The sequence below is a fragment of the Ambystoma mexicanum genome, chromosome 11 (assembly GCF_040938575.1).
Source record: "Ambystoma mexicanum isolate Mex_15411 chromosome 11, UKY_AmexF1_1, whole genome shotgun sequence".
Classification (NCBI taxonomy): domain Eukaryota; kingdom Metazoa; phylum Chordata; class Amphibia; order Caudata; family Ambystomatidae; genus Ambystoma; species Ambystoma mexicanum.
Genome location: NC_090934.1, coordinates 1,050,216,509 through 1,050,242,217, shown reverse-complemented (window position 1 = coordinate 1,050,242,217; position 25,709 = coordinate 1,050,216,509). Strand labels below are relative to the sequence as shown.

General features: G+C 43.8%; 1 protein-coding gene across 1 annotated transcript in view; it reads left to right on the top strand.

Moving 5' to 3' along the window:
- MRPL46 (mitochondrial ribosomal protein L46) overlaps positions 1 to 24,102 on the top strand; it is a 97,629-nt gene extending 73,527 nt beyond the window's left edge. The window contains exons 3-4 of the mRNA XM_069624289.1: positions 5,255 to 5,428; positions 23,780 to 24,102. Coding sequence (XP_069480390.1) covers positions 5,255 to 5,428; positions 23,780 to 24,030 — 425 coding nt within the window. The 3' untranslated portion in view covers positions 24,031 to 24,102. The remainder of the gene's footprint in view (positions 1 to 5,254; positions 5,429 to 23,779) is intronic.
- Positions 24,103 to 25,709: the final 1,607 nt, after the last annotated feature.

The window sequence follows — 25,709 nt, the reverse complement described above, 5'->3', positions numbered from 1 at the left end:
CTGGTCCGGCAATCCCCTTGTTAAATTCCATCAGAAAACGTCTTTCACCCTCTTTGCTGTCCTCTCCCCTTACAAGGGCTGTGAACCCTCGAGTGGAGAAATTGTTTTTCCCTCTCCTTCTGACCCGTTGTACATCTGAGACCATGCCACTCCAGACTCCCTGGTTGTCACCACTACGACTGAAGATAATTTTAGCCCTTGGAAAATGCATCGCCACTTCAGCAGCATAGTCGACAAAAAAATGCTAATTCAAACCCCCTTGCAAGTTATAATGGTGTGTAGTGGAACCTGCTTCAAAAATACCTCCAGAAAGTCCCTGAAACGGTCTGATTACGCCTACTGGTGATTGTCTCGGAAGGGAAACGGGTGACCCACAACATCAATAAAAAAAAAAAAAAATTAATGCAGCAGAGATGACTGGGTGGACTCTGGCCCAAGGCACTCTTCTCAAAAGGCACGCCTGGCGTGACAAGTTTTAAACCGGAGACGCAGGCCTCCTTAATGAACAAACCAGTGGAAGACCCACATTTGTTTAGCAAGTCTATGGATGATGCCTTGGAGACGGCGAAGAAAGAGCACCCGAGACTCTTAAATCTCTTAATCTGGTCACTGCTAGACCTTAACGGGGAGGAAGCTCTTGCTTATCCTTTTGGGGTCAATCTTTTTCCACACAACCAATATGGCACAGAAGGGTACCTCATGGTCCCTTGCACAAGGAGCAGCTGGCACCAGCCATTACCAGCAGAGGGGACAACGAAGAGGTAAAGGTAGGGGCAGAAATTCCACCACAAGAGGCTCACTGGCCTCTGCTCCCAAATGACTCGCCAGTCCGAGTCCCCTCCTATTCCTCCCCGGTCAGGGGACACTTAACATGTTTTCTTCACACATGGGAGGGGCTCACTTCAGACCAGTGGGTGGTCAAGACCGTAGCCCATGCTTATTGTATAGAGTTCCACCGGCCACCTCGATACCATCCAGCAAGACACAGACTCCTATCGCCAGCACAGCTGCAGATTCTGCATGAAGAGGTGCAGATCCTTCAAGAAAAGGGCACCATAGAAGTTGTCCCCATTCATCAGGAAAACAAGGGTATTTATTCAGTATTGTTGTAATTGATTATTCATTTATAGTGCTCACCGGGCCCGGGGGCATCTGGGCTCAGCTGTGGGCATCTGGGCGCAGAATACATACTTAATGTAAAGTATACTTCCTTGTACCCATAAAGGATCTTAACATGCGCCCTTTGTTAGACTTGCGCCCAACGAACAAATTTGTCAAACCATATAAATTCAGAATTACAACATTGCAGGAAGTAATCCCACTGTTCACGCACAGGGATTACATGGCAACACTGGATATGAAGGATGCATACTTTTCAGATTTCAATGTTGCCAGTGCACAGAAAGTACTGCAGGTTCATGATTGAGAACAAGCACTATCAGATCAAGGTTCTTCCCTTCAGCAGTGCCTCCACCCCAAGGGTGTTTACAAAGGTACTGGTGGAAGTAGCGGCTCACATGTGCAGGCAATCCATTCCAGTCCATCCTTACCTCAACGACTGGCTAATAACAGTGGATTCGTACGGAACATGCTTATCAAATACCCAGAAGACAGTAGATCTTCTCTTCAGTCTGGGATTCTTGATCAACGAGAAAGTCCAGCCTAGACCCCAGCCAAGTCAAACAATTTCTGCGGGCTCTAATTCGGACCAAAGACGGGTGTGTCTTCCCCTCCGAGAGGGTTCAAAACCTGCTGCTCTAGATCCCTCATTATGTAGCCAATCGCGAGGTGACTTTAAGCAAAGCCATGCAACTGTTGGGAATGATGGCCTCCTGCATCTACCTAGTCTGCGCATGTGCCCAATGCAAGAATGGCTCTCGAGCCAATGTCAGGTCAGCAGACAATGGGACAATCTAGTGGTTGTCTCAGCATCCCTCGTGAAGTCCCTGCAGTGGTGGTTAAGGCAAAACCTCTTGCATGGGAAGGCCTTAATCACCCCTGCAGTAGAAGTCACTCTCACCACGGATGCATCTCTGACAGGGTGGGGGGGGGGGGGGCTCACATCCTTAATCAGACAGCGCACAGCGTATGGTCCCCAGCGGTAGCAACCAACCAAATAAACCTTGTGGAACTGCTAGGAGTGTTCAATACCCTGAAGGCATTCCCATCAGACTTCCAGGGGAAGACTGTCCTAGTCCTCACAGACTGTACCACGGCCGAGCACAGGGGGCACACACTCTTCAGGGCTATCCAAACGTCACAGAACATATGGAAATGGTCTCTCAAACACAAGATGTTCCTCCTGTCAAAACACATTCCAGGGGAACTCCATCTTCTGGAGCACGTGCTCAGCAGAGACTTCCCACTACCCGTAGAGTACAAATGGCAGTTAAACAAAGACCTTGTTCTCAACGTCTTCACAGACTGGGACTTCCCAGAGATCGACTTGTTCGCAACTCTGGAGAACACACAATGTCCAGATTACGCCTCCAGGTACCCGCAGAACCGCTCCAAGGGGATCTGTCTCTCACCCCGACTTCCCTACTCAACAAGATAGTGCACAAGATGCACCAGGAACCAGTCACGATGATTCTGGTTGCCCCGATGTGGGACCGCCAACCCAGGTTCTCTCACCTGATGGCAATGTCAGTCGCTCCTGCGAGGAAGCTGCCATGCCCATACAACATGCTGTCACAAGACAGAGGGGAGACACTTCATCCATGCCCGCAAACTCTCAACTTGGTAGCCTGGCTCCTGAAGTCAGAGTTCGGACACCTCCAACTTCCTCAAAGATGCATGGACATACTTGGAGAAGCACGAAAACCTAACACCAGACATTGCTACGCCAATAAATGGAAACGCTTCGTCATCTGGTGCAATACCAAGACCATCAATCCTATTGACTGCTCCCCAACACATATTGTCCTGTGCCTGACTCGCCCACTAGACTTAGGCCTGGTATTCAATTCCTTAAATGTCCACTAGGCTGCACTTTGAGCTTTACACCACGTCCCAGAAGGAGATTTTGTGGTGGAATGTTCCAGTGAACAAGGTGTTTATGGAAGTGGTTAAAAGACTTCATTGCCCAATCTTCAACCCAGCTCCCAGATGGGACCTGAATGTTGTACTGACTAGACTAATGGGACCTCCCTTTGAACCTATGCATAAGGCTAGCCTTAAAGCACTCTCCTACAAGACCGCCTTCCTGGTGGCAGTTACATCAATAATGAGTTGGTGAACTGCAGGCCCTTTCAGTTCAGGACCTATTTGTCACGATCCACAAGGATAAGGTCTGAAACACGCTCTGATACACATGTGTACGAGCATGATACAAATAAAATATAATCAATAAGGTGGTCCTGCGCAGTCACCCACAGTTTGCGCCAACATTTATTTCAAAGTTCCATGTGAACCAACCAATCGAACTACCCACCCTTTTCCAGAACTCCACTAACGTGGCAGAAAGAAGCCTCCACACTCTTGATGTGAGCAGAGTGGTGATATATTAGCTGGAGAAAACAAAGGCACTGAGAAAGACTAACCAGTTTTTCGTTTCAGTGGCAGCTGGTTGAGAAGGGGACCCTGTCTCATCAGCCATTTCAAAGTGGATCGTAAACTATGTCACACTGTGCTTCTCTTGCCAATAGAGATCTGCCCTTCAAGCCTAGAGCGCACTCTACCCTGGGCACTGGGGCTTCCATAGCATTCATTGCAAATGTTCCTCTTGAGTCCATTTGTAAAGCAGCAACTTGGAGTTCTGTCCACACCTTTACACAAGACTACTGCCGAGATACACACTCTAGGTCTGACTCTCAGGTGTGACAAGTAGGGCTAAGACATCTCTTTGCTACTGTTCTTTCACACATCCCACCACCATCTCTGGGTACTGCTCGCTAGTCTATGCACAGCATGTGATTCTTAGCAGATTAACAAGCATTAGAAGACATGCATTACTTACTGCAATAGCATTTCTGCTGATTGTATCTGCTTAGATTCACATGCGCCCACCCTTCCTCCCCTCTTTGAGTAAAAGGAACATAGACATTGTACGCCTCTTTTTGTACTCAACTCACGTTAGTCATAAGGCTCCCACACGGCAGAAAAAAACACAATCTGATGGACCTCGACGCATGAGGGATTTTGGGTAGACTACACGTCACGTTAGGGATGGTTTTACAGGCACGCCCATGTTCACGTCCCATTTCGATGCAAGATGCAATACTCTGTGATTACCACTAGATTGATGGACTATATGCACAGCTTGTGAATCTAAGCAGATGCAATACTCAGAAATGCTATTACGGTAAGTAATGCATGTCATACAGTGTGCATGGCCGTCGGCCGTGCTCACTAGCTATATATGAAAGCCTTGGCTAGTTCGGCCCCAAGGAAACCTACAGGTGAAACTTGGCCCTTGAATAAACTATGGTATAAAAAAAACGTTAGATGCGGGACAGTGAAGTTGATCAGATTCAACGCAAAAAAAAACTTGAAATGTAGTCGATATGGGAATTGATCAACTGTGTGTCCAACTTCGCCCCCCCCCCCCTGTTGCAAAGCACATGCGTACATACATAACAGATGGGTTTCCTAATGACAAATTGCAATATAGCTCAGTGGGTTAAGAGCCTGATCTGCTTGAGATCTGCAGGTTCAAATCCCGGCCAGGCCAACTCAGCCCTTCATCCTTTTGAGTTTCTTAATCCATACCAACTACAGTTGGGTGTTACTGTATGTATGTGTTCAATGTAAAATGCTTAGGACTAAGCACTGTGTAAATAATTGATCCTAAGGTTCATCGACTGGGTGGGTGTGGGAAGGGTTTTTATGCATTAAATCTGATCACCTTAACTGTCCGTCAACTAAAGTTTTTTTCAATTAAATTAAATATGTATGCTTTTTGTGTGCATCCGTAAAGCAAACGGCACAATCTCCAATAGATACATATCTGGAATGGTCTAATCCTAAGGAAGAGGTGACAATGTACCTGGTTACATGATTTGGTAAAGACTGGAGTGGTAGCGGTATTTGGAGCGCATGTATCAGAATGAAGTAGAAAATATCACTATTCTTATGAGCGTTAAGCACATGCAAGATTCTAATATTCTTAACCTTTTTGTGGGTATGCATCATTTTCTCGCTTTGCTACTGTTGTGTAGCCTATGACTATAAAATAGCAATTTACCAGAGCAGAAAAGAATATCCACAAATTGCAGCATAGGTTTAAATCTACTTTTCTTGATGCATTTTGTAGAAGCAGACACAAAGAATGATTGCACATCTTTAAACCGAAAGCTGGATACAAACCTAGTGTTGCTGATCAAAGAGAAACTTGGAAATGAGGAAAACTGGCTCTTGCCGCAGGTACATTGGCAGCAAGGGGAGACTATGAGGCAAACAGCTGAGCGCGCCTTGTCCACTGTATCGGGTAAGCAGCCACATTTATTGCTTTCTATCCTGTTGAGTAAACAGCTTTTTTCTACTAATATCCCGGGGTGGTGGCTGTCCTGGTCCTAGATCATGTTTCCTTTTAAACGCTTGGCAAATGAAGACCAATTGATACATCTTACCTGATGCTAAAGACACTAGTATTGGTGTTGCATTTTTTTTTAAACCTGCTACTTAGGGCATCTTTATTTACTTATTTTATTGGACATTTGTATGACGCCTATTCACAAGTTTTTCCAAGCGCCACAAGACTAGATGGGAGTGGGGGACATGGGAATCACAAAAGAACAAAAACAGTTATATTGGCCTACCGTGCAAGTGCTAGACAAGGTGGTAAGTGCAAGGGGGGAGGGGCAAGAAGGAGAAGTGCAGCAGTGGGGTGACCCCAGGGAAGTGCTGGGAGGGCCAAAGAGGCAAGTGCAATGGGAAACTGGGGAGGGGGGTGAGGATGAGTGCAGTGGCCAGGAAGGACCAGTAGGGCTAGTCCAGGAAAGGGAGGCCGAGAGTAAGTGCTGTTAAAGAATGCGGAAGTACTGGTAAGGGATTGGTCTGGCCCCCTGCATGACTCTGAAGGGACCAGGCCCCAGTCGCAGTGGCAGAGAGAGTTTGCACAGGAGGGGAAGAGGGAAGGAAGAGGAGAAAAGGAAAGTCTGGAGTAGTTTCAGGAACTTATCCGGCTGAAGTCTGAAAGGGGAGGGTGGCCGTTCCAAAGGGAGGAGCCAGCTGAGAAAAGGATCTACCTCCTACTCTCGGCTTGGAGAAACCATTGGATGGAGGGAAGACTGGGCGTAGAGAGGTCCCAGGCCCCAGACATCCTTGTGGATGATGCAAAGGGTCTTGAATTTAATCCTTGTGGTTGAGGCTAATAAGTCTTGCAGTCCTATTCTGGATTAGTTGAAGTGGGCAAATGGAGGATATGGGCAGATGAGGAAGAGGCTATTGCTGTAGTCTAGCCTAGAGATAACTAGGGCTCTGAAGACGTTGAGCTTCTGGAGGACGGTCAGGAAAGGTAGAATGCCCCTGTGAAGGTGAAGCTAAAAGTTGGACTTCTTGGCAAGGTCATTGATGTGTGGAGAGAGAGAGAGTCAAAGATGATCCCATGGTTTTTTGTGTCACAGGTGGATGAGGGGAAGGGTGCCCAAGGAGTCAGGCCAGAGTGTGGGAGGGAAACTAGGAGCAGGTGTCCCAATGAGAAGGATCTCTTATCTTTCTGGCATTTAGGCAGAGATCATTGGCAGAGCACCATGCCTGGATAGCAGTCAGGCAGTCTGGTATGAGGGAGGAGTCCTAAAATAAGCTACTTGAATCATTCCTTCACAGAAGTTATCTATTTGCGAAGCAGGTCTGCTTGATGAGAAAAGCCATGACTGCCAATTCTATAGTTTAGGGGCAAAGCAGCTGTTAAACTAGCTAAGGTGAAGATTGCTTGTAGCTTGAAGAGCCAGTAGACCATTTTTCTTTCAACAAGTTTGTTCCTAACAAACACCCCACTTTATTGATGCACTTGGTACTGAATTCCAAGTCTTCCTCAAGTTCCAAATTTCATTTCCATTCTAAAATGCATTAATAAAATGCAATGGCATCTAGAGGGATGACTACATTAATATACACCCCCTCCCTTTTTAATAAGAATATTTCTAACTTGGGATACACTAAACCTATATCATTATGTGAAATCTATTTGTTGGTTTGAAGTAATTTTATAATATTTCATGTTAATAATACCATTTAAAATACATTGCATTGAATTACATTAATTAAATATATTTGTTCTAAAGAGTTTGGAGGTAACTAATGAAACTGGTGGTAACAGAATTACCTCAAAATATTTCACTGCTCATAATGGAGCTCCGCACCCATAAGGCAGTAGTACCTCAGTATATGCGTGGAGGAATTGACAATACCGCTGGAGGCAATTGTTCAATTTTCCAAATAATGTCCTGTTCTGAATCTGGGGCAAACCACAACTGGTCATCTGGTGATAATTCTAACATCAACAAAGGTGGCAACTGTAAAGCCATTTGGAAGAATTGGCACTTTTTACACTCTCCAGACTTGTACTAAGGCCTGTTATCTTAAAACCTATCTGAAACACTGAATTCATGATCTTGCAACAAACATTCTGTCATCTGTAATATTGACACATCCACGCTTACTATTCTGCTTTTATTGCATACTCTGCCATCATTCAACTTCGCAGACCGTTTCTACCTGCAAAATGGTGGTCCAGCACCGAAATGCTAGGAAATTCTCTGAACAAGAGGGTCCTCAACAGCCCCAGACATGTGCTTCTGCCGTGTTGGACTTGTTAGTGAGGGGAACGTGACCCCTTTTCTACTTTCACCACTTAGTTCGATGGTAGGTTCAACAGCAATTTTCTCCTTTAGGGTCTCCCACCATAACATCTGCAGCTAGATGTTTGTTTACTTTTTTTTTCTTTTCATCATAATGCTGTTCATGTGATTATGCATGCCCTGTAATATTTTTCTTATGCCCATTTCTCTTGCACCTAGACTAACCAACCTAGGTGGTTATAACCTAGAGCCCAAGCCTTCTCTTAAGAAGTTTGTTAGCTCAATGCACAAAGGAGGGTCTCCCTACATGCTGCTTTTAAACTTGAAATCACTAGTCTCCAATTTCTGCCATTTATAATTTGATGTTTTCTTCAGAAACCTGTTTTACCCCTTTATTAGACCTTTGCTTCTTGGTTCATATAAAAATGTGTTCTTACTCTTGTTGCACAGTTTTCAAGAAACTGTCATTTCCTTATACATGAGTGCACAGTCCGTGTGAGTTCTTTGGGGTGCTAGTGAGACCTCTGGAGATTGGTTGTGCTGAGATGCAGGCCGAATGCCAGAGATTGACACCACTGGAAACTACTCTAGAGAGTAGAATTCGGGGATAGTCTGATTACAGGAACTCTGACACAGGGGTCTTGGAGCCATTTAACGTTTTAATTTAGAAGCCCTGATTTCGGCAACCAGGAGGCAAAGTTGATGGCGATATGAGGTAATTGAATGCACTTAGAAACTTAGAGCCATTCATGGCGCCACTGCACACCTCATAACAGAGACTAACTAATGTGATCATCTTCTCCGAACACAAATCGGGCAACTACTGCCCAACACCAGTCTACTTTGCCACAAACTTGCTGGCTATGTTGGTACCTGCTCCCATAGGAACCAGAGCATAGCGAGGTGTGAGGCTAAGCTTGTCCCGCAAAGAGAGAAACAGTAGCTGGACCTTCGCTTACTATGTCCCAGTCTGATTATCATCAGTTGATGCTGTTAGAAATAGTTTCTAAGCAATTTTGAAGTCCTCAGTTCTAATGAAGGACTTACTGCTTAGAAACTATTTACAGGAACTCATCTGACTATCTGTGTACTAGTCCCCCATTTCCTGCTCTGTAGGGGTACCCTGCCCTGCAGTAGATCTCATGTTCCAGCCTAGTGGCAATTTTGAGCTTAGCAACTCCTGCAGTTCCGGAAGTAGGTTCAGACTCTATTCTTCTGCCCCCCAAAGGTCACTTAGCACCTGCTACTCGTAAGGGTATACCACCCCATAGTATGCAATATCCAAGCTGCATAACCTTTCCCTTCCAGCAAACTTTAACACCTCATTACTTGTACAGCACTCCGCGTCTTCCTAGCTAAATTTGTGCTATAGAAACACAAATACAAAAAAGGAGAAACATTGCTGTCTAGGAAATAAAGTAAAAATACTCAGATGCATCTAATAGACTGAAGAGAGGAGCATTGCTTGTGTTGAAACCTGCTGCTCATCACAATATAATCTCATAGGCAAACAGGCAGATTAATTTCCATATAGCTGTGCCAAAATTGATCAACAAACAAGAATAGCATCCCATTCTAAAATATTGGCCCTAGTGTAAAGAATTGTTTTTGTTTTTTTAACTTCCTAATGGTACATCCTAGGGACATCCTAGGGACATGGCTTTACAGCAACATATGAGCTTGGCACAGTTTTGCTCAGCCTACCCTTGTGTTTCAAATCACCATCTTTAGAGGATCTTTTCAGTCCACAAAGTGGTATGTAACTGGAGGCTTTGCATTCACATGATCGGTGTTCTGGTCCTCTAGCAGCTATACCCTCCTTCATATGTAGATGAGCATACCTGTGCCTCACTCTGGCTTGCATCATGAATGCACAGGCTTACGGGCACTCGCTTGCTTACCAACCAATCACTTTCATTCTGCGCAACCTCCCCTAACATGGGTGCTGCTCTCCCATGATTGCCTCAATAATGGCTGCTATTCTGCTCTGTCTGAGGCTCATGTATGTCCACGGACCAAGTTTCCACACGTACTCGAGAGTAACAGATGCATCCGGTAAGCTATTAGTGGAAATCAAACTTCCCAGATCTCCCTGGTAACAAAACTGCATTGCTCTGTGGAATTAAGTCAAAGTTCCTAGCCCTCTGATACAGAGCATACATCTGTGGCTATTGCCCAAACACTTCAGAGTCCTTGGTTTCAATAACAATCCTTGTACTCTCTTTGATATAACATTATTTTAAGGCATTAACACAGAAGAACTGTTCCTGGAATCCTGCAGTTAAACAGTGCTTTGGCCTGCAAATGTCTGCATCATAGAACAATGCATGAATCCCATAACAATGCCTGATAAGTCCTAGCTTGGAATGATTGACCAACCGATGGCAATCTTTCAGCGCCTAGAAGGCACTACTATGTCAGCTGTTATGCATCTGGTCTTTTCCTCCAACATCAAACTTCTTTTGAGATTATACGCATGTGTTTGTTCTAGTGCTAACATATGAGGCGGAGTAGGCTTCTGTTCGAGTGTAGGATAGAGATCTTGGCTTAACGCTAATGCCCATTGTAAGGAACTCATGGTGGCAACAGTAGAGACTTGCATGGTCACAGTTCAAGGGTGTTTAAACTGTATGCAGGTTGGAAAAACGCCTAATCTAAACCTAAATCTAAGATGGGAGCAAGCGTCGAACATCAAATGAAAATAAGGCAGTCCTTGTGCCGTGTCAAGTAAAAAGGTCCTATACTAAGAAACCTATTGCCAAACCTTACAACTAATATACAAAAGAATGTGGGTTAGTTCTCAAGAAAAGTGTTGACCAATAATGCCAGGATGCAGGAGCTTGGTGTTCCTTCCCCACATTTTGAGCACGTGGTAAGATGGAATCTTGGAGCACAGCACACGCTCTAGCTTTCCCAGCACGAGTTGACAGTTCGGGTTCCCATATATCAGGACCGTCGATGGCCAAGTCTCATTTCTTTGAAAGTCTCTTGACTTCGAGGGCCTGACGTATTCAATAACAAAAGTTCCTTTAACAAAAAAGTTCCTTTCTTGGTTGCACTTTGGGTGAGGATTCTTCACCCTTGGGTCCCCCTCTTCTGGGCGCATTCATCGGGGTGTTGGGCGATCAGTTTTCACCTCGGATCTCCCTCTTCCAGGTTTAGATCTAAAAGCATTTATCAATATCGAGGCCTTTGGGGTTGTGGTTTCCTAGTCCCGCAGCCTGAGAGGGTTTTCAAGAAAGTAGAAGTATAATTTGGTTATTTAGAACTTGCTTAAAACCTGTGTCGCTCTGCGTCGTCTTGCTTCCAAGACGAGCGCATTGCCACTGAGCTATACTACCCGAAAAACAGGTTGTTTTTTTCGGGATATGGATTCACCATGGGTACTACTCTTCCGCTCACCGACCTTTTCAAAATTGTACTCTACAAATCAAATAACAGTTCCTTTGGGTGATAACATTTCACCCCTGCATCTCTCTTTGCCGGGCTCGGACCCCAAATGACAATAGTGCACTTCTTGTCTCTTTCTATCTTTTAAACACAGTTCACTTGTGGACATCCCTCGTTCGTTTTCATTCTGGTCCATTCACTGTATTTCGGGACTTCAGACTTTGCCCCTTCTTTATCAGCATTCGTTGGTCTGGGTCACACTTGCCAACTTCGCCTTCACTTCAACTTTTACGGGATTCACTTCCTTTGCTTGCTCGTAAGTCAATGGCTTTCCACTGTATGGGGATTTTGCTTGACCTCCTGTATGCCCACGTTGACCTATCTTGCCGGCTCTCTTACTGCCTTCTTGTATCTGCAGTTTCATTCAGACAGGGATTGAACAGGGGTTTTCGGAGCAGCACCCACATGGTACCGGTTTCCTTTTGCAGCTGGTCTTCCATTCACAATCTAACAGTTCTTTTAAACTTCTTTCACTTTGCCACTTTGTGACTTTCATTCACCACAGGCCGGTTCTTATTGGCTCTCCCTTAGACTCGATGGCTGTGATGAACTGCTTGGCTTTCCTCTTTACTGGAGTCAAGAGTGGTACCACAGTACCAGGAGTCTCCCTCGCTCCAGCTTATCGGCGTCGATACCATTGGTGTACTGTTGACCTCTGCTGCAGCACACTTGGGCTATTGTCCTCGGTTTTAGGTTTCTTTCAGCAGAGGGTTTGCATATTTGTCAAAAAGGGCACGTCGTGTCTCTCTGCGTCAGCCTCTTAATGTTTGCCGCCTTTGTCCTCCTCTTGCACTCCAGAAAGCTGGGGCCTTAGTCTGAAAAGATCTTCCTAGACCTCTAGTTCTTTTGGATCCGATTTCTTGTATCAGATTGTGATCAGATGAATAAAGGTCTCTCGCCGGATGGTGCGGTATGATAGTATTTTCTAAATACTTGGGGGCTTTTCCATGCAGATAACGGTGATTTATAGAGCCCATTTTGAAATTGATACATTGTTGTATCGGCAGCCAGTGTATGTCTTTCCTGATGTTGGTAATGTGTGACCTCCTAGGGATGTTCATGGCGATGCAAATGGCATCGTTTTGAATTACTTGGCATGTTTTGATATTAGACTTAGTCGTACCACAAAGTAATATGTTACAATAGTCTAATCTTGATAGAATCATGGCTCGGGTAATTGTTACTGCATTTTTGTTGTTAATGTAGGGGCGTATGGAACCACTTTTTCTTGCGTTTTGATCATATTACCTTGCATACAAAGTGGGAATAGGCTGAATGCAATTTGGCCCTAGCCTGAGGGGAGCTGTATATGAGAAGCTCTGTTTTGTTGCCATTAAGGCAGAGCCAGTTTAGGCACATCCAGTTACCAATTGCATTATAGATTTTTTCTAATGTTTGAGAGTCTTGCTGCTAATCGCCGCTTAGTTTGATGACCAATTGTGCATTGTCGGCGTAGTTTGAAAACAAGACTCCTAGCGTCTCCAGTAAAATGCACAATGCGCACATGTACAAGTTAAAGAGGGGGCGTTATTGAAGCACCATGTGGTACTCCATATTTAATTTGAGTGGTCGAAGTTGTGGCGTCGCTGCCCATTTTAGATTGGAGACTGTTAGACAAGAAGGATTTCATCCACTCCACTCCACTACCTTCTCTGAGTAACTCCCTTGTTGATGTAGATATTCTAGTAGTCTCTTGTGATCAAGATCGAATGCTGCTGACATATCCAACAGGATCAACATCCCAGCCTTACCCTTGTAAATGATCTCCAGCATGTGATTCTGCAGATCAAGAGCAGTCGCGGTACTATGAGATGGGCGGAAGCTGACTGTCTCTGGTGCAGCTTATTATTGCTTTGCATAAAACCCTGGAGTTGGTTTGTAGAGGCTTTGTCCAGTATTTTTAGAAAAAACTGCCTGTTGGTTATTGGCCGAAGGTTGTTAGGATTTGTAGGGTCTTGATTCGATTTCTTTGGGATGAGCGTGATGGTCACTTAATGTCTAGCGGCACTTCGAGATCTCGAAAAGAAGCATTGACAAACTGTAAAATGGTTCAAATGTGCTTTTGTGTTGAAGAATAATTTTGGCCGGTAATAGATTAATTGAACAGGTGGCAGGCAGGGTTCATTGAATCAAGTAATACATTCATATCTATTGATGTAATAGGGGTGAAAACAAAGCCTGGGGACTCAATAGGGACTGGAGGTACAGTTTCTTCAAGTTCTGTCCTGTGGTTTGATAGGCACTGTGGTGTGTTCAGACTCTGGGTTGCAACAATTTTGTCCCTGTCCTTGGTTATTTTCTCTTCAAATGCAAGTGAAATTCGTTCACAGTATTCATCTGAGACTAATGGGGCAAGTTCCATGGTTTTAGTTTTTTCTAAGGATTACACCATATTAAATGATTCCTTCACAGAATTGGAGGCTTGCTCGATGTGAGTTTTTTTCTTAGTGTCTGTTAAGGTTTCTCTAAGATTTTCTACTTTCTTCTATTCTTGTTGAGTGGTGTTGGCTCAGTTCTAGGGATCTTTTTTCCTTGTTCAGCTTTTCCAGTTCGGGTGAGAACCAGCTTTGATGATTAGGATTTTCTCTTACCATTTTTGTTCGAATAGGGACAACCTTATCTAGCATTTTTGGGAAAGGATTATTAAATACTGATAGCATGTCCTTAGTTTGGTCTGATGGTGTTGATTTAGCCATGACTGTCTGAATTCCATTTGATGTCCTGCGAGCTCAGTTTCTTAGTTACGTCCTCTAACTGATTTCATGTTATTACTAGTCTTAACGATGGATGCAGGTAATTACATCATAAAGCTGATTATGGAGTGATCGGACTAAATACATGGTAAAGTGGGAATATCCTCTGTTATAATGTTCTTGGAGACTACCCAATCCAGCATATAGAAGTCTCATGTGTTGGGTCCTTATTTATGATGTTGAAACCATTGTATATTAGCGCTGTCTCCAGCTTCCTTATCCTCTGCAACTCCCCACCACCTATTGAGATCACCCAGAAAGATAGTGGAAGAGTTTGGACTATCCAAGCCATTTAAGATGCTCGTAATTTCATCATTAAATTCAGGCATATTGCGATATTGCGAGAGGGGGGGGGGTAAATCAATATGATGTTGACACTGTGTGATGGGGCGTTGGTGTCAATTTCACAGTCCAGGCATGTAATGGAAGCTGTAAAAAGGGCAAAGGTAGATTTGGCTATTATGGCTACCCCTCCACCCCTCCCTCTCTTGCGATCTGCATTAAAAAAGGAGTAACCTGGAGGAGAGGCCTCAGATATATGGGGACCGCTAGTGTCTTGTAACCAAGTTTCGGTTATACACATTAAGTCTACTTTAATAGATACTAAGGAATCATGAATATCTAACGAATGTTTGACTAGCGAGCGTGTTAATAAGTGCAACTTTGATGCATGTTGGGTAAGATTTAAATAGTGATAGAGGAGGACCCAATCTTTTCTGTGTAATGCCATCCTCTACTAAACTCACACTGTTGATCCTACTTTCAATGACTTTATCAGACGATAGAGTATCTCTGATAGGGTGGCTTTCAACCTCATCAAGTGTGGCAGTAAGCTTGTTTAGATTGATGTCCACTGAAGAAGGATATGTCGATTTTTGTAGTTCTCTTTGAGTGCAGTGACAGTGGGAGTAGAGTCAAAGTAGTAGATTCCTTCGTTCTAGATTCGACTGGGGTTGGTTCTACCTGTGTGCTTTTCATCTCTACGTTGTTTGCATGCTCATCCAGTATAGTTCTTTTTATTTTATCAATAAGAGCTAAAGGATTCATGTGCAGTGTCGTGAGGGACAAGGGTTCTTGTTTGATGTAACCCATATTCAACTTACTTTGTTATTCGATGTAGCAGTGTTTATAATCCAAACAAAACAACTTGCTGCTGAGTCACGGCGAGAACCGGCGAAGACCGGCTTGTCTCCCGAAGCACTGGCGCCGAAGCGCCTGATGTTACGAGATATAAGGTGATGGGGCACCTGGGAACTGTAGTTCCTGTGGGAGTTCAGTAATAGGTTAACAGTAACCGTGCTTTCTCGCTGAATGGTTAATTTAAACATCAATTACAATGACGATATGCAAAGTCTGTTTCTAAACAAAATGTTTACATCAAGATCAAAATTGGCTGTCTAATTCCTGCGAGGTATACACGGTCTGGCTAGCAGCAGCTGACTAATGCAGGTGCGATACTAACAGGTTCCGCAAAGCGCTCTGCAGCGCAGAAGCAAACGATCAAATGCAGTCTGAGTGTGCCTCGATATGACGGAGTGTGCACTTCCACTGTTACTGTAGGAAGTTTGTGCTGTAAGTAAATGTGCCGTAATAGTCTGCACAATACCTTAAGAGAAGTGCAGGTTCCTTTTGAGTCCTACTTTCTTTGCATCCATGGTATTTGTCCATTGTTTCCTGCTCATTGTCACTTTTGTAGTGACGAAGCAGCATACATTGTTCATCATTTCACAAGTTTAAGCATCACGAATAACCATGACCTGGTCCAGCTACTCTCTGCCAGCTCCTCGTCCCATGTTCCCTTCCCCCAACAACTGTACACGGTTTGTTTCCTAGAACACTTTTGACTTTGGAGATGTCTGTCTCGCCTCCTCGAGCCTGCCAGCATAGATGAACGAGAGCTGCCTCTATAGCAATTTCTTTTAGGTCTATCAAATATCTTTAAGGTGGGATAAACGCTTTAGTCTGTTAGACTCGTGGTTTGTTCAGTTTCAACATGAACCAGGAATTGTTTTTTTTTTTCAACCTCGCATAAAAATAAAGTCCTTTTCCTTTCTTGAAAAGGATTACTCTGGCTTCTGTTCTCTTTACTCACTGGAAACCGTTCAGTGTTCAAATATATATTTATATCTCTCTTCACATAACATAAGGGTCACTGTGGACTAATTTCCCCCCCCTTTTCTGTCAAACTAAGCTTCCTTTTTCTTTTTTTTTAACCTTTGGGTATTCTTTCCCCTTATCCAATAACTGTACAGTTTCTGCTAACTAACTGTAAGGTTTCTTCTCTTCGAACCTTCTGATGCAAAAAGGAATCACTCTCTGGGCCCCTCCTTCTTTGCCACACTGTTATAGCAGCTGTCTCCATAACATATGTCTGGGAATTGACACTTTCCCTCACCTTCTATAGGACGGATCTGCAGATTGCCTAAACAGCTGGTCTCCGCGGCCTCCGAGACTGGAGACGCACCTTCCTTCATCGGCGACGCGATTCGGCGGATGCTGAAAGGAAGCTCCGCCTTTGCGTTGGTGGGGGCTAAGAGCGGGCCTGAGCGTGGCTGTGGCTCTTATGCTACAGGGTTTTTAGCAAGCGACTTCGCCTTCACATGCTTGCGGCTGCACCAGAGTAGGACGGGGTGAAGCAAACAAGATCCGCAGGTTCAGAGAGTCTCACCATTATCATCTTGACTTGACACTCGCGCCGGGCCTCTGTATGATTTGTCTTTCTTTCTATCTCTTACTTCAGTTGCTGCAGCCAACGGGCCAACTTCCAGATATACTTTTAACAAACTGTTTATAACTCAGTTTGATGATTGAACTTTAATAGGCCCACTAGTTACAGAGCTCCTCCTCCTGCACAGCTGGTCCCCGTCAACCTAAAACAAAAACAAATACAAATACGACCAGTATTAGAAAAGTACCTACAGTCCAGGAAGCAAGCTTCCTATTGGTCTATATAAGTGTCCATCAAACATAACAAGGACCTCCCCTCCCCCCACTCATCCTTTTACTCTGTCCTTGTCGTGATGCCTGATGAGACCGGACAAACCCCTCTGGCTCTGATCTCCATTTCTTACTTCTGCCTCATCACAGTGTAGAAAGATAAAATTGTGCCACATGCAAGAAATCACCTCGTCGGACCCAGACCATCAAAGTTCACTTTTGTTCTTTAATCAACAAAAAGGAAACCTACCATGATCAATATTATGCAAAGCTATCAACGATGGAGCGGAAAGGGAAGTGAGAAAGTGGTAGATTAAATGTATGTAGAGTCTCGCATTACTTCAGTCTGCACACTGCAGGCTCTGGCATCTTGTCTTTGCACCGGTCACCGTACCAGAGAAAATAAGCCTTTGTGATCATCCGACATGCGCTCCTCTGCAATCACTCGCCTGTTGGTTTTTGGCACAGGTGCAGCTGCACAAAATGGGGGTTGAGGGACGTCTGGTGATCTGCACGATTCTTTCAGAGTTTGGCTCTTCATCTAACTTTGGAATAGCCTTCTCTTATATACTCTTCTTGCCTTTTCATCTGAGATTGTGTCCTATCTAGAAGCTTATAGGAAAAGGGAGCGCTCTGACCGGTATTTTCCTCCCGGTCAGTCAAAGACGTTTCTCTAATGATGTTCCATGGACTATATGTAATTAGTACCCGGCGAGAGTCAAGCAGAATGCAACACGCATTCTCATTGGCTCTCGCTGGTTCATTGCCCGGCCGAGAATCCCTCTATTCTCGGCTGGGTTTCCAGCCTCCTTGTCCACGGCGGTGGGTGTGGCAGCCCCTCGAGCCAATGAGGAGGCTCGAAGCGGTCCATCCCCGCTCCAAGCGCCTCCCCACGGCTGAAAGACTGCCTTTGCCCCCCTGCTGGGGACTCGGTACGTTTTTAAAAAAAAGGGGGGTTTTTTTGTTTTGGTTTACCCTCCCCACCCCACTTACCTTCTTGCTCCTTTGTCCCCGGTGGGGGATGATGGCAGCCTCCAGCCGTGTGGAGGCTTCCATCGTCCCCCGACGGGGACGCAGGTAGGTTTATTTTATTTTTTTCTCCCCCTTCCCAACCCCACTTACCACCTTCTCCTCCTCTTTTTTCAGGAGCGTACGGGCTGGAAACACTTCTGTTCCCAGCGCATACGCTTCCGATGGCTGCCATGGGAAGGGAAAAGGGGCTCAGTTTTCCCTTTCCTCCCTTTCCCGGTATCCATTTTCTTGGATGTTTTTCTTATTTATTTCGGAACGCTGCGTTTTGGGACAGAAAAAAAATGCTTTTAGTGCCCCGGTCACGCACATCTTGCGGGCCGGGGTACTAAAAGCAATATGACTCTCGCGGCGGGGGCATTACCGACTCAGGCAATGCCCCGGGGCCTTTGTTAACTATGGGCCCCAGGGCATTACCTGAGTCGGTAATGCCCCCGCCGCGAGAGTCATATTGCTTAAATAAGAACTTGGCAAGGCTGCACATCTTCACTGTACTTGCTTGATAGCTCAGCAGGCTCTCCTAAACAACAGCTCCTACAGCAAATCTTTCTCAAGCGCACACACATTTCACTTGTCTTTTAGCCTTTTTTTGCAATATGTAGCTCTTCTATCTCGTGATGACTGTTTCAAGCCCGCTACATTTTTCATAATCTACAGTGACATAAGAGGATGATACACAGCAAGGATCTTAAAAGGCCCATGAAAGCTAGTACGGTAGGATAGCCCGGGGGCAACGCGTTTGTCTTGAAAGCAAGACAATGCCTTGGAACACAGGTTAAAATCCTGGTCGCCGGTATTAAGTGCGTTTTATAAAACAATAATTGCTCCACCTGATGAGGTATTGTCTTTTATATTCGAGTGCAGGTAATGTTCATCCCTGGAAGCAGCTACATAATCGTGTAAATGTAGCCATGGACAAAAGGGCAAGAATTGTTTGGTATTATGGTGTACACACAACCTTGAAATTATTATTGCATTTAGTTCTTTCAGAAACTTTTACAATTCTATTTTTCAAATTCACATATAAAAAACAATCTCAAATAATAATTTCACATTAATATTAATACATTGTACTTTTAAAAAAAACAATTGATCATTTTTTAATAAAAATTATGTCCACAAAATAAAATTCAATTCATATCAAACTAACTTCCCAGAAGATGTTCCTGTACTGCTATCCAGACCCTGTAAAGTGCCATGTACGTAAGCCTTGACTCGGTATTTGAGCAATAAGACCAAAATGTTGTCGGTTTAATGGCCTTTTAATAATGCACAAGGTTGTCCAATGTAGTCGTATTTAACGCGGCATTCAGTGAGCAAATGTTTGACAGTCTCCTGGTTTTCTCAGATCTTATAAACTCTACAGAATCTTACTACCTGTGGTAAATTCCATTTGGCTCCACCAAGAGTACACAGAGGGAGCTGATTTGACAGCTCCGGTTTCAAATATCTATGCGTTACATGTGCCATCTGTGGGTACCAATACAACTGCAGTAAGTGCTCATAAAGTCCCACTTCACTAATCTTCGGGTGAAAGCACCTTTTAGTGCTTTGGACTCTATACACCGTTTAAACTCAGGCTCCCATCATGAGACCCGTCTCCTTAAATACTTACAAATGTCTTCAGTCACAGCAGTGCATTCTAAACTATAACAGTCTATAAATTTAGTTAATAATAGACAAGGGGTGTACATAATTGCCTTCAAAAATTGAATGCCTCTCAGTTCTAATAGTTTCTCAATGAGACCAGGCCCATCTCTAAACGGACATACTCAATTGACAGAATGTGGGAGATCAACACCTAACGCCAGAAAAACCCATCAGCCACATCCAACCATTTTAAATTCTTCAAGGCTAAGGCCTCTAAACCATTCAAGATAGATGGATAACACCACTCTTTGTATAGAGAAAAGACACCTCGCAGTGAGAACCCTGCATGGTTAGTTGCAAACCTGCAAATAAGGTGGGTAATTTGCTTGGACCTTCTAGTTTTTTGGTTTCAACAATACCGTTATATCTGCCAGTAGTAGACATTTCCTGTCCCAGATATTTATAGGCGTCAGTATAGTCAATACTTCCCAGGTAGGTATTCACTTTTCTTTACATTTACTGACACTCAGGTTGATGAGCATAACAGCCCAACTCATGAGTGATATCATTCCTGTCAGAAGCTGGTCAAAAACCACTAGGTCGTCTGCATAAAGCATGGCGACCACAGCAGATGATCCAATTTTCGGGGGGCATTTATCACTTTTCGCCAACCTGGCCACTAAATCTGAGAAGGGGCTCAAGAATGCACCTCTGCTTTTACACCCTTGTTAATTCTCATAGGCTCGGACAGCCGTCTGTCATTTCCCAAACGAGTCTGGGCAGTAGTTTCCGAGTGCCATGCAACAGCTATCTCCAGTATTCATTCGGGGCAACCCCACTCTGATTTTTCCACAGGATGATTTACCTGGGCGAATGCTGATCTAAAGTCAACAAATGTTATGTACACAGATGGACTATGGTGACTTTTTACATGGGTAATTATGGTTTTATAGTCTGATATTGGGGACAGTGCTGGACCCAGGGCGAAAACATGTTTTGAAAGGATGCAGAATGTTGCCAGTAAACTAGGACTGTAGGTGTTCTAGTACGTATATTGTAAAGACTTTGACAGTAATATCCAACAGCGAAAGTACACGATCATTCTCTGGTATCTATCTCCTGACTTAAAAACCGGGACCAATATAGATTTTTCTCCAGGACCCTGGGATCGTACGTTCCTTGCAGACCTTATGAAATTGGGCATACAAGGGACCTACCCAAAGGCAGCTCTCACCCTTCAGTACCGTTGCAGACAGCCCATTAGGTCCTGGACTACTTCAGATTCCTCATGGGTCTACTCATATTTTCAAGGGTAAAATAAATTTGCCATACAATGTTACCGCTGGTCTGTGATCCACCGTAATAGCTTAGGTCATACATCCCATCTTCGATAAAACAAACCCAAGTTGTTGCCGAGATTCGATTTAAGATGGACAAAACAGCTGGCCCTCACTCTCCACATATTTCTAATGTTTCCACAATTTAGCGCAGCAATCATACATTGCCAATTTACAGTTAAGCCCATGAGACGCTTACTCTTTAACCAATTTGACAAGTTTCCTGCAATAAGAACACTGTATTCAAATAGGTGGGAAGGGTCTATGAAATGTGAGTGGCCTCTGGTGTTCCAGGTAGCCAAATCAAACACTCATTTATGCATGACCTCCAGGCCAGGCAACTTATACTTTGCAGCCAGTGCCACACTGTCTCTTTATCAAAGACCTCTGGTGTGCTTGCAGTTTTCACTTTTTAACAGGGGCCATGGGAGTTTTCAAGGCATTACTACAATGATCACGACGTGTCCGAACTTCGGTACTCAAAATTACCTTGGCCAACTCGTACCTCAAAAAGTCGAACAACTCAGATTGTGCTCTAATAAGGGAAGCAGTCATAGGCAGGCAACAGTGTACACGGCCCCCCTGCAACAAACTTCACAGGTTCTACAATATCACAAGAATTTAACATTCACAGAGAGGGTATTTTAGCGAAGTTCTACTCTGTTCACCTGACCTTTTGGGCATACTGGCCCTATTTTCTAATTGTCAGTCTACAGATATTCAAAACTGGGGCAGCCCCAGAGTCATGTGAATGTAACCAATTGCTCATCTGGTGAGCCATATTAGGTACTGTCATCGATGTTGCAGGGATATCCACGGTCCTGACTTCCCTTCTTGGATTTGGCTCCAATACTTTGGCTTGGGGAACACTCTGGCTAACAACCGACACGTCCAGGTCAGTCGCACTTGCGTCATTGTCCTTCATTAGCCAGCTAGTCAGTGCCCAACCCTATGTTGTTGCGTTTTCCTTTGCCCGTTTCCTGATTTTCCTATTCTTCAATTCCTTTTTTTTTTTTTTTTTTTTTTTTTTACAGAGACTTTCGTAGAGTTCAATGGTTGAGTAGTGTCTTCACTAGGGGCTAATTCAGCTACGGTTTTAGCAATCACAACTTTTTTTAGTTTTGCCATCCTGCGACTCTGTTTATGAGCTAGGTGGGGATTGTACCAGTCTTGCGGTTGGAGGTCTTGAGTCAACAGGGTCTTGGGACTGGATAATTTATACGGGTGGTTTCACCAGGCTGAACAGGCTGATCAATGGTACTAGTACTCTCTGGGTCTGGGGCTCTGTTATGTTTAAAATACCTTAAGAGGTCCTGCATATACATAATTTGCATCTGGACATCTTCATGAATCTGACTACATAATTTAAATAGATGTTTTTTTTTTATGGCAAAATTCAACACATCACATGAGACGGCGGTGCTGGAATGGGTCGATTTGTTATTTTCTGGTCGGCTGGTTTTGTTTGTGAGCTCCTCACCTTTGGATTCATGATGCATCTGTTCAAGGTTAGACACTACTGCACTATTTTGAAATGTCAGAGTAGAACAAAACTAGGGCAAAGCCGACACACACTGTGAAGCCGTATCTTCTGTCTGTATATTTTTTATCTGGATACACGCTCCCTCTTTTATTGGGGGACAATGTGTCGACATTGGCCCAATTCCACTTTGAGACTGTACTTTTTTTTAGCGAGACATAACTTCAACAGTAAGTTATTGCCAATGTCGCCAAAGGATCTGTTTAAATCAGAGTTAGGTCTGAACCACGGATGCATTTACTTTACCACCCAAATGGATCGCTGCCCTGGTCACACATCCCAGACTGTTGGTGTTGGGTTTGAAATATGTAGTAATTTGCCCTGCCACTGTTATATTCTCAAGGCGGTGGGGGGCATACAGTGATTTGCATTTCCTACGTTTCCTGCGCCCTCACAAGGACTTATGGCCGGGTTCTCATAGGTGCCGGCTCTGTAATAGCGGTTTGCCTTCCCATAGGGTTTCCCCTTACAGAGATCATATTTTCTAGTTTTGCCAGGAACCTTACCCAGCATTGTAGTGCAGAGAAGAAGAAAATGTCAGCACTTCAAAATGCATCTAAGATGCCATTTTTACAGCACCTGCTTATGCTGCAACACAATTTGAAATCTGCACTCTCTGGTGATGCCAAACTCCTACAGCGCGCAGATCAGCTTTTTTCAGCCCTTTTCAGTCCACTCATCCGGACAAATTTCCCAAACCAGAGGAACATGAACACTCCTTGCCACGCTCTGCGTCCGGCTATGGGTATTTAGGCTGTGACTCACCGTAGCATGGAAAACAGACTTGCCAGCAACCTCCAGTGCATGAAGAACACTCCTTGCCACACCAACCTAGAAAGGGTTTAATAGTCTAGTTGAATAGTCTAGTTACACAAAACAAATATATTTGTAATTGAACAATTTTTTAAGTCGCAAGTGTGGTCATAGTGTGATATGTGGTTAAGTGACATACACAACTACTGAATGCATTGTTTCTGGGCATGAAAACAAGCTCTCCAGTTTATCTAACCTGTTCATGACAGAAACAATGTTTTTCATATTTTCGCATATTTATACTCAATCATAAAGGTCACTTTGTATTTTTCGCTCGTTGATCGAAATTGCGTTTATTCTGAAAAATCTCTACAGCTGCATCAACACATGCTAGATCTGTTTTAATCAATTTGGTAAATGGAGTGGATTGTAAACCATTTTGACAATGTATCTTTATATTGTATATGCCTGTGTTGTACTCGGCATGCAGTGTTGCTTCTCAATCTGGTGGGGTTCAATAAGCCAAAATGTAGGCCTGTAATGTAGATTTCCTAAATCAGAATAGTACTATGTTATCTACACAGGGATACATCTCCTAATCCCTTTTATTTTTCTGTCTCCCAATGTCAATTTACGTAAATCATGCAGGCGACAACCTTCAAGCACGATTTCTCGGAAATGCACCATGTGGATTCTACAAGTACAAATTCCCTAAAGCACTCCGATCGGAGAACCGCATTGGTGCCAAAGTATTCTTCTTCAAAGCTTACCTCCAGAACCGAGAGCCTGCCATTGCCATGAAGGAAGAAGACTTTGTTTGGGCCAGCAAGAGTGAACTTAAGGGCTATTTAAAGCCAACCTATCTCACTGAAGTCAATAGATTTATATTGGCTCTTTGAGAACAGAAATGTCACTTGAACTGTGCTCCATCTGTGAAACAATGTATGTCATAAAGGCCAGTCACACTATGATGCATTTTGTTTGTCTGTACCTATTGGTATACTGTATTGGCGCCTTTTGAATGAGAATATGTACGTTCAACTGGGCATTCGTACGTCTAGATGTGAGAGGAGTTTAATTCCATTAACCCAGGTTCTACATTTCATTGCACAGGAAACTTCAGAAAGAAAGAAAGAAGGAAGGTTGGTGCAGTGCCATTTTAATGAATTGAAATAGTTCAGATGGCATGACAGTGGAGGTTGTCATTTTTGGAATGCCTCCCAACCCCTGATGGAAATATGTTGCAATGTTCTGCATTTTGTTTTGTACCTAATTTTTGCTATTTAGTTCTTGTTGAATAAGTCACTGCAACATCAAGTGTACCAAATCTGAAAACTGATCGTCTGCCTCCTTCCCTTGTTTTAAATGGCTTGCGAACCACTAGAGAAAATTCTGCCATCACAGCCAGCTAAGAGATGAAGGTGAGGGAATCATTAGGAAAACTACTGTGTTGCACTCATGGAGCTATGTATGACATGTTCTGCTGCCATAGCGGATATTAAACTGAAGATTTTCATGTCAGATGAAAACCAGCAGACCATCACTGGTTGGGTAAACTAGTGGGGGGCGCATCCTCCAGAGAGGATAACATGTAAAGACTGACCACATGTGTGATCTCTAGGCATAGAATACTTTCACGCGCCCTTTGAACAGGGTAACGTTTTAAGGCCAAACAAATAGTGCCAGTTTGGAATCCCTAAATACTGCACTTTGACATAGTTATGCTGCTGAAATTCAAGGCACATTATCATCCGATAAGGGAGTTTATTGTAAGGAAGACCTGGACGCTGAAGGATTTGAATTGGGAAGGGCCCACGATTATGGTTGAGGACTTGAGCAGGATGTAGATGAAATAATACATCTCCTTGACAAAGTAATGGAGAAGGCCAGATCCAAAATAACTGAAAGCTATGCTGTATCCATCCACCTTTTAGATTTGTGATGCAGTAGCATGCCCAGTATTTCACTGGACATGAACGGGCTAAAGCATTTCTATTTGGGCCCTTCGTTTGCCTTAATGCTGAATTGTTCATTGTTAGGCAAGATTGTATGTAGTAACCCTGTGAGAGAATACACCAGCCTTGTCCTCTTGGCAATAAATACCCAACTATTGGTATAGGTCTGTACTACACAAGTTGGTAACGTGACTGAGCAGCCAGACTTCTCAAGAAGGGTGAATGTGAGCTGTAGAGATGCAACGTACAGATTCACAATACCAGTATTCAAATAACACTTTAAGGTTTCTTATAAAAAATAATAGTTTATTAATTTAAGTCAGTTTTAAAATGAGCCTTCTTTAGAAAGGGCAATATGCAACAATAAAAATACACTTTCTCAGTTTTCAGTTAAGTAAGTGGATACCCTTTTGGGATGTCACACACACCCTGAGGTGACTTCAATTCCTAGGACACTGTGGACAATGATGTATCACTTTACCACTTAATGCAATACTGAGGTTTGTAGGAAAAGGTTAGGGAAGGAAACAAAGGTTAACAAGTTATCTGAACAGGTGAGTACTTTGCAATCCCCCAATGAAGTATAGGTTAACCCTTTCCCAGCAGTACAAGTAACTTATGTA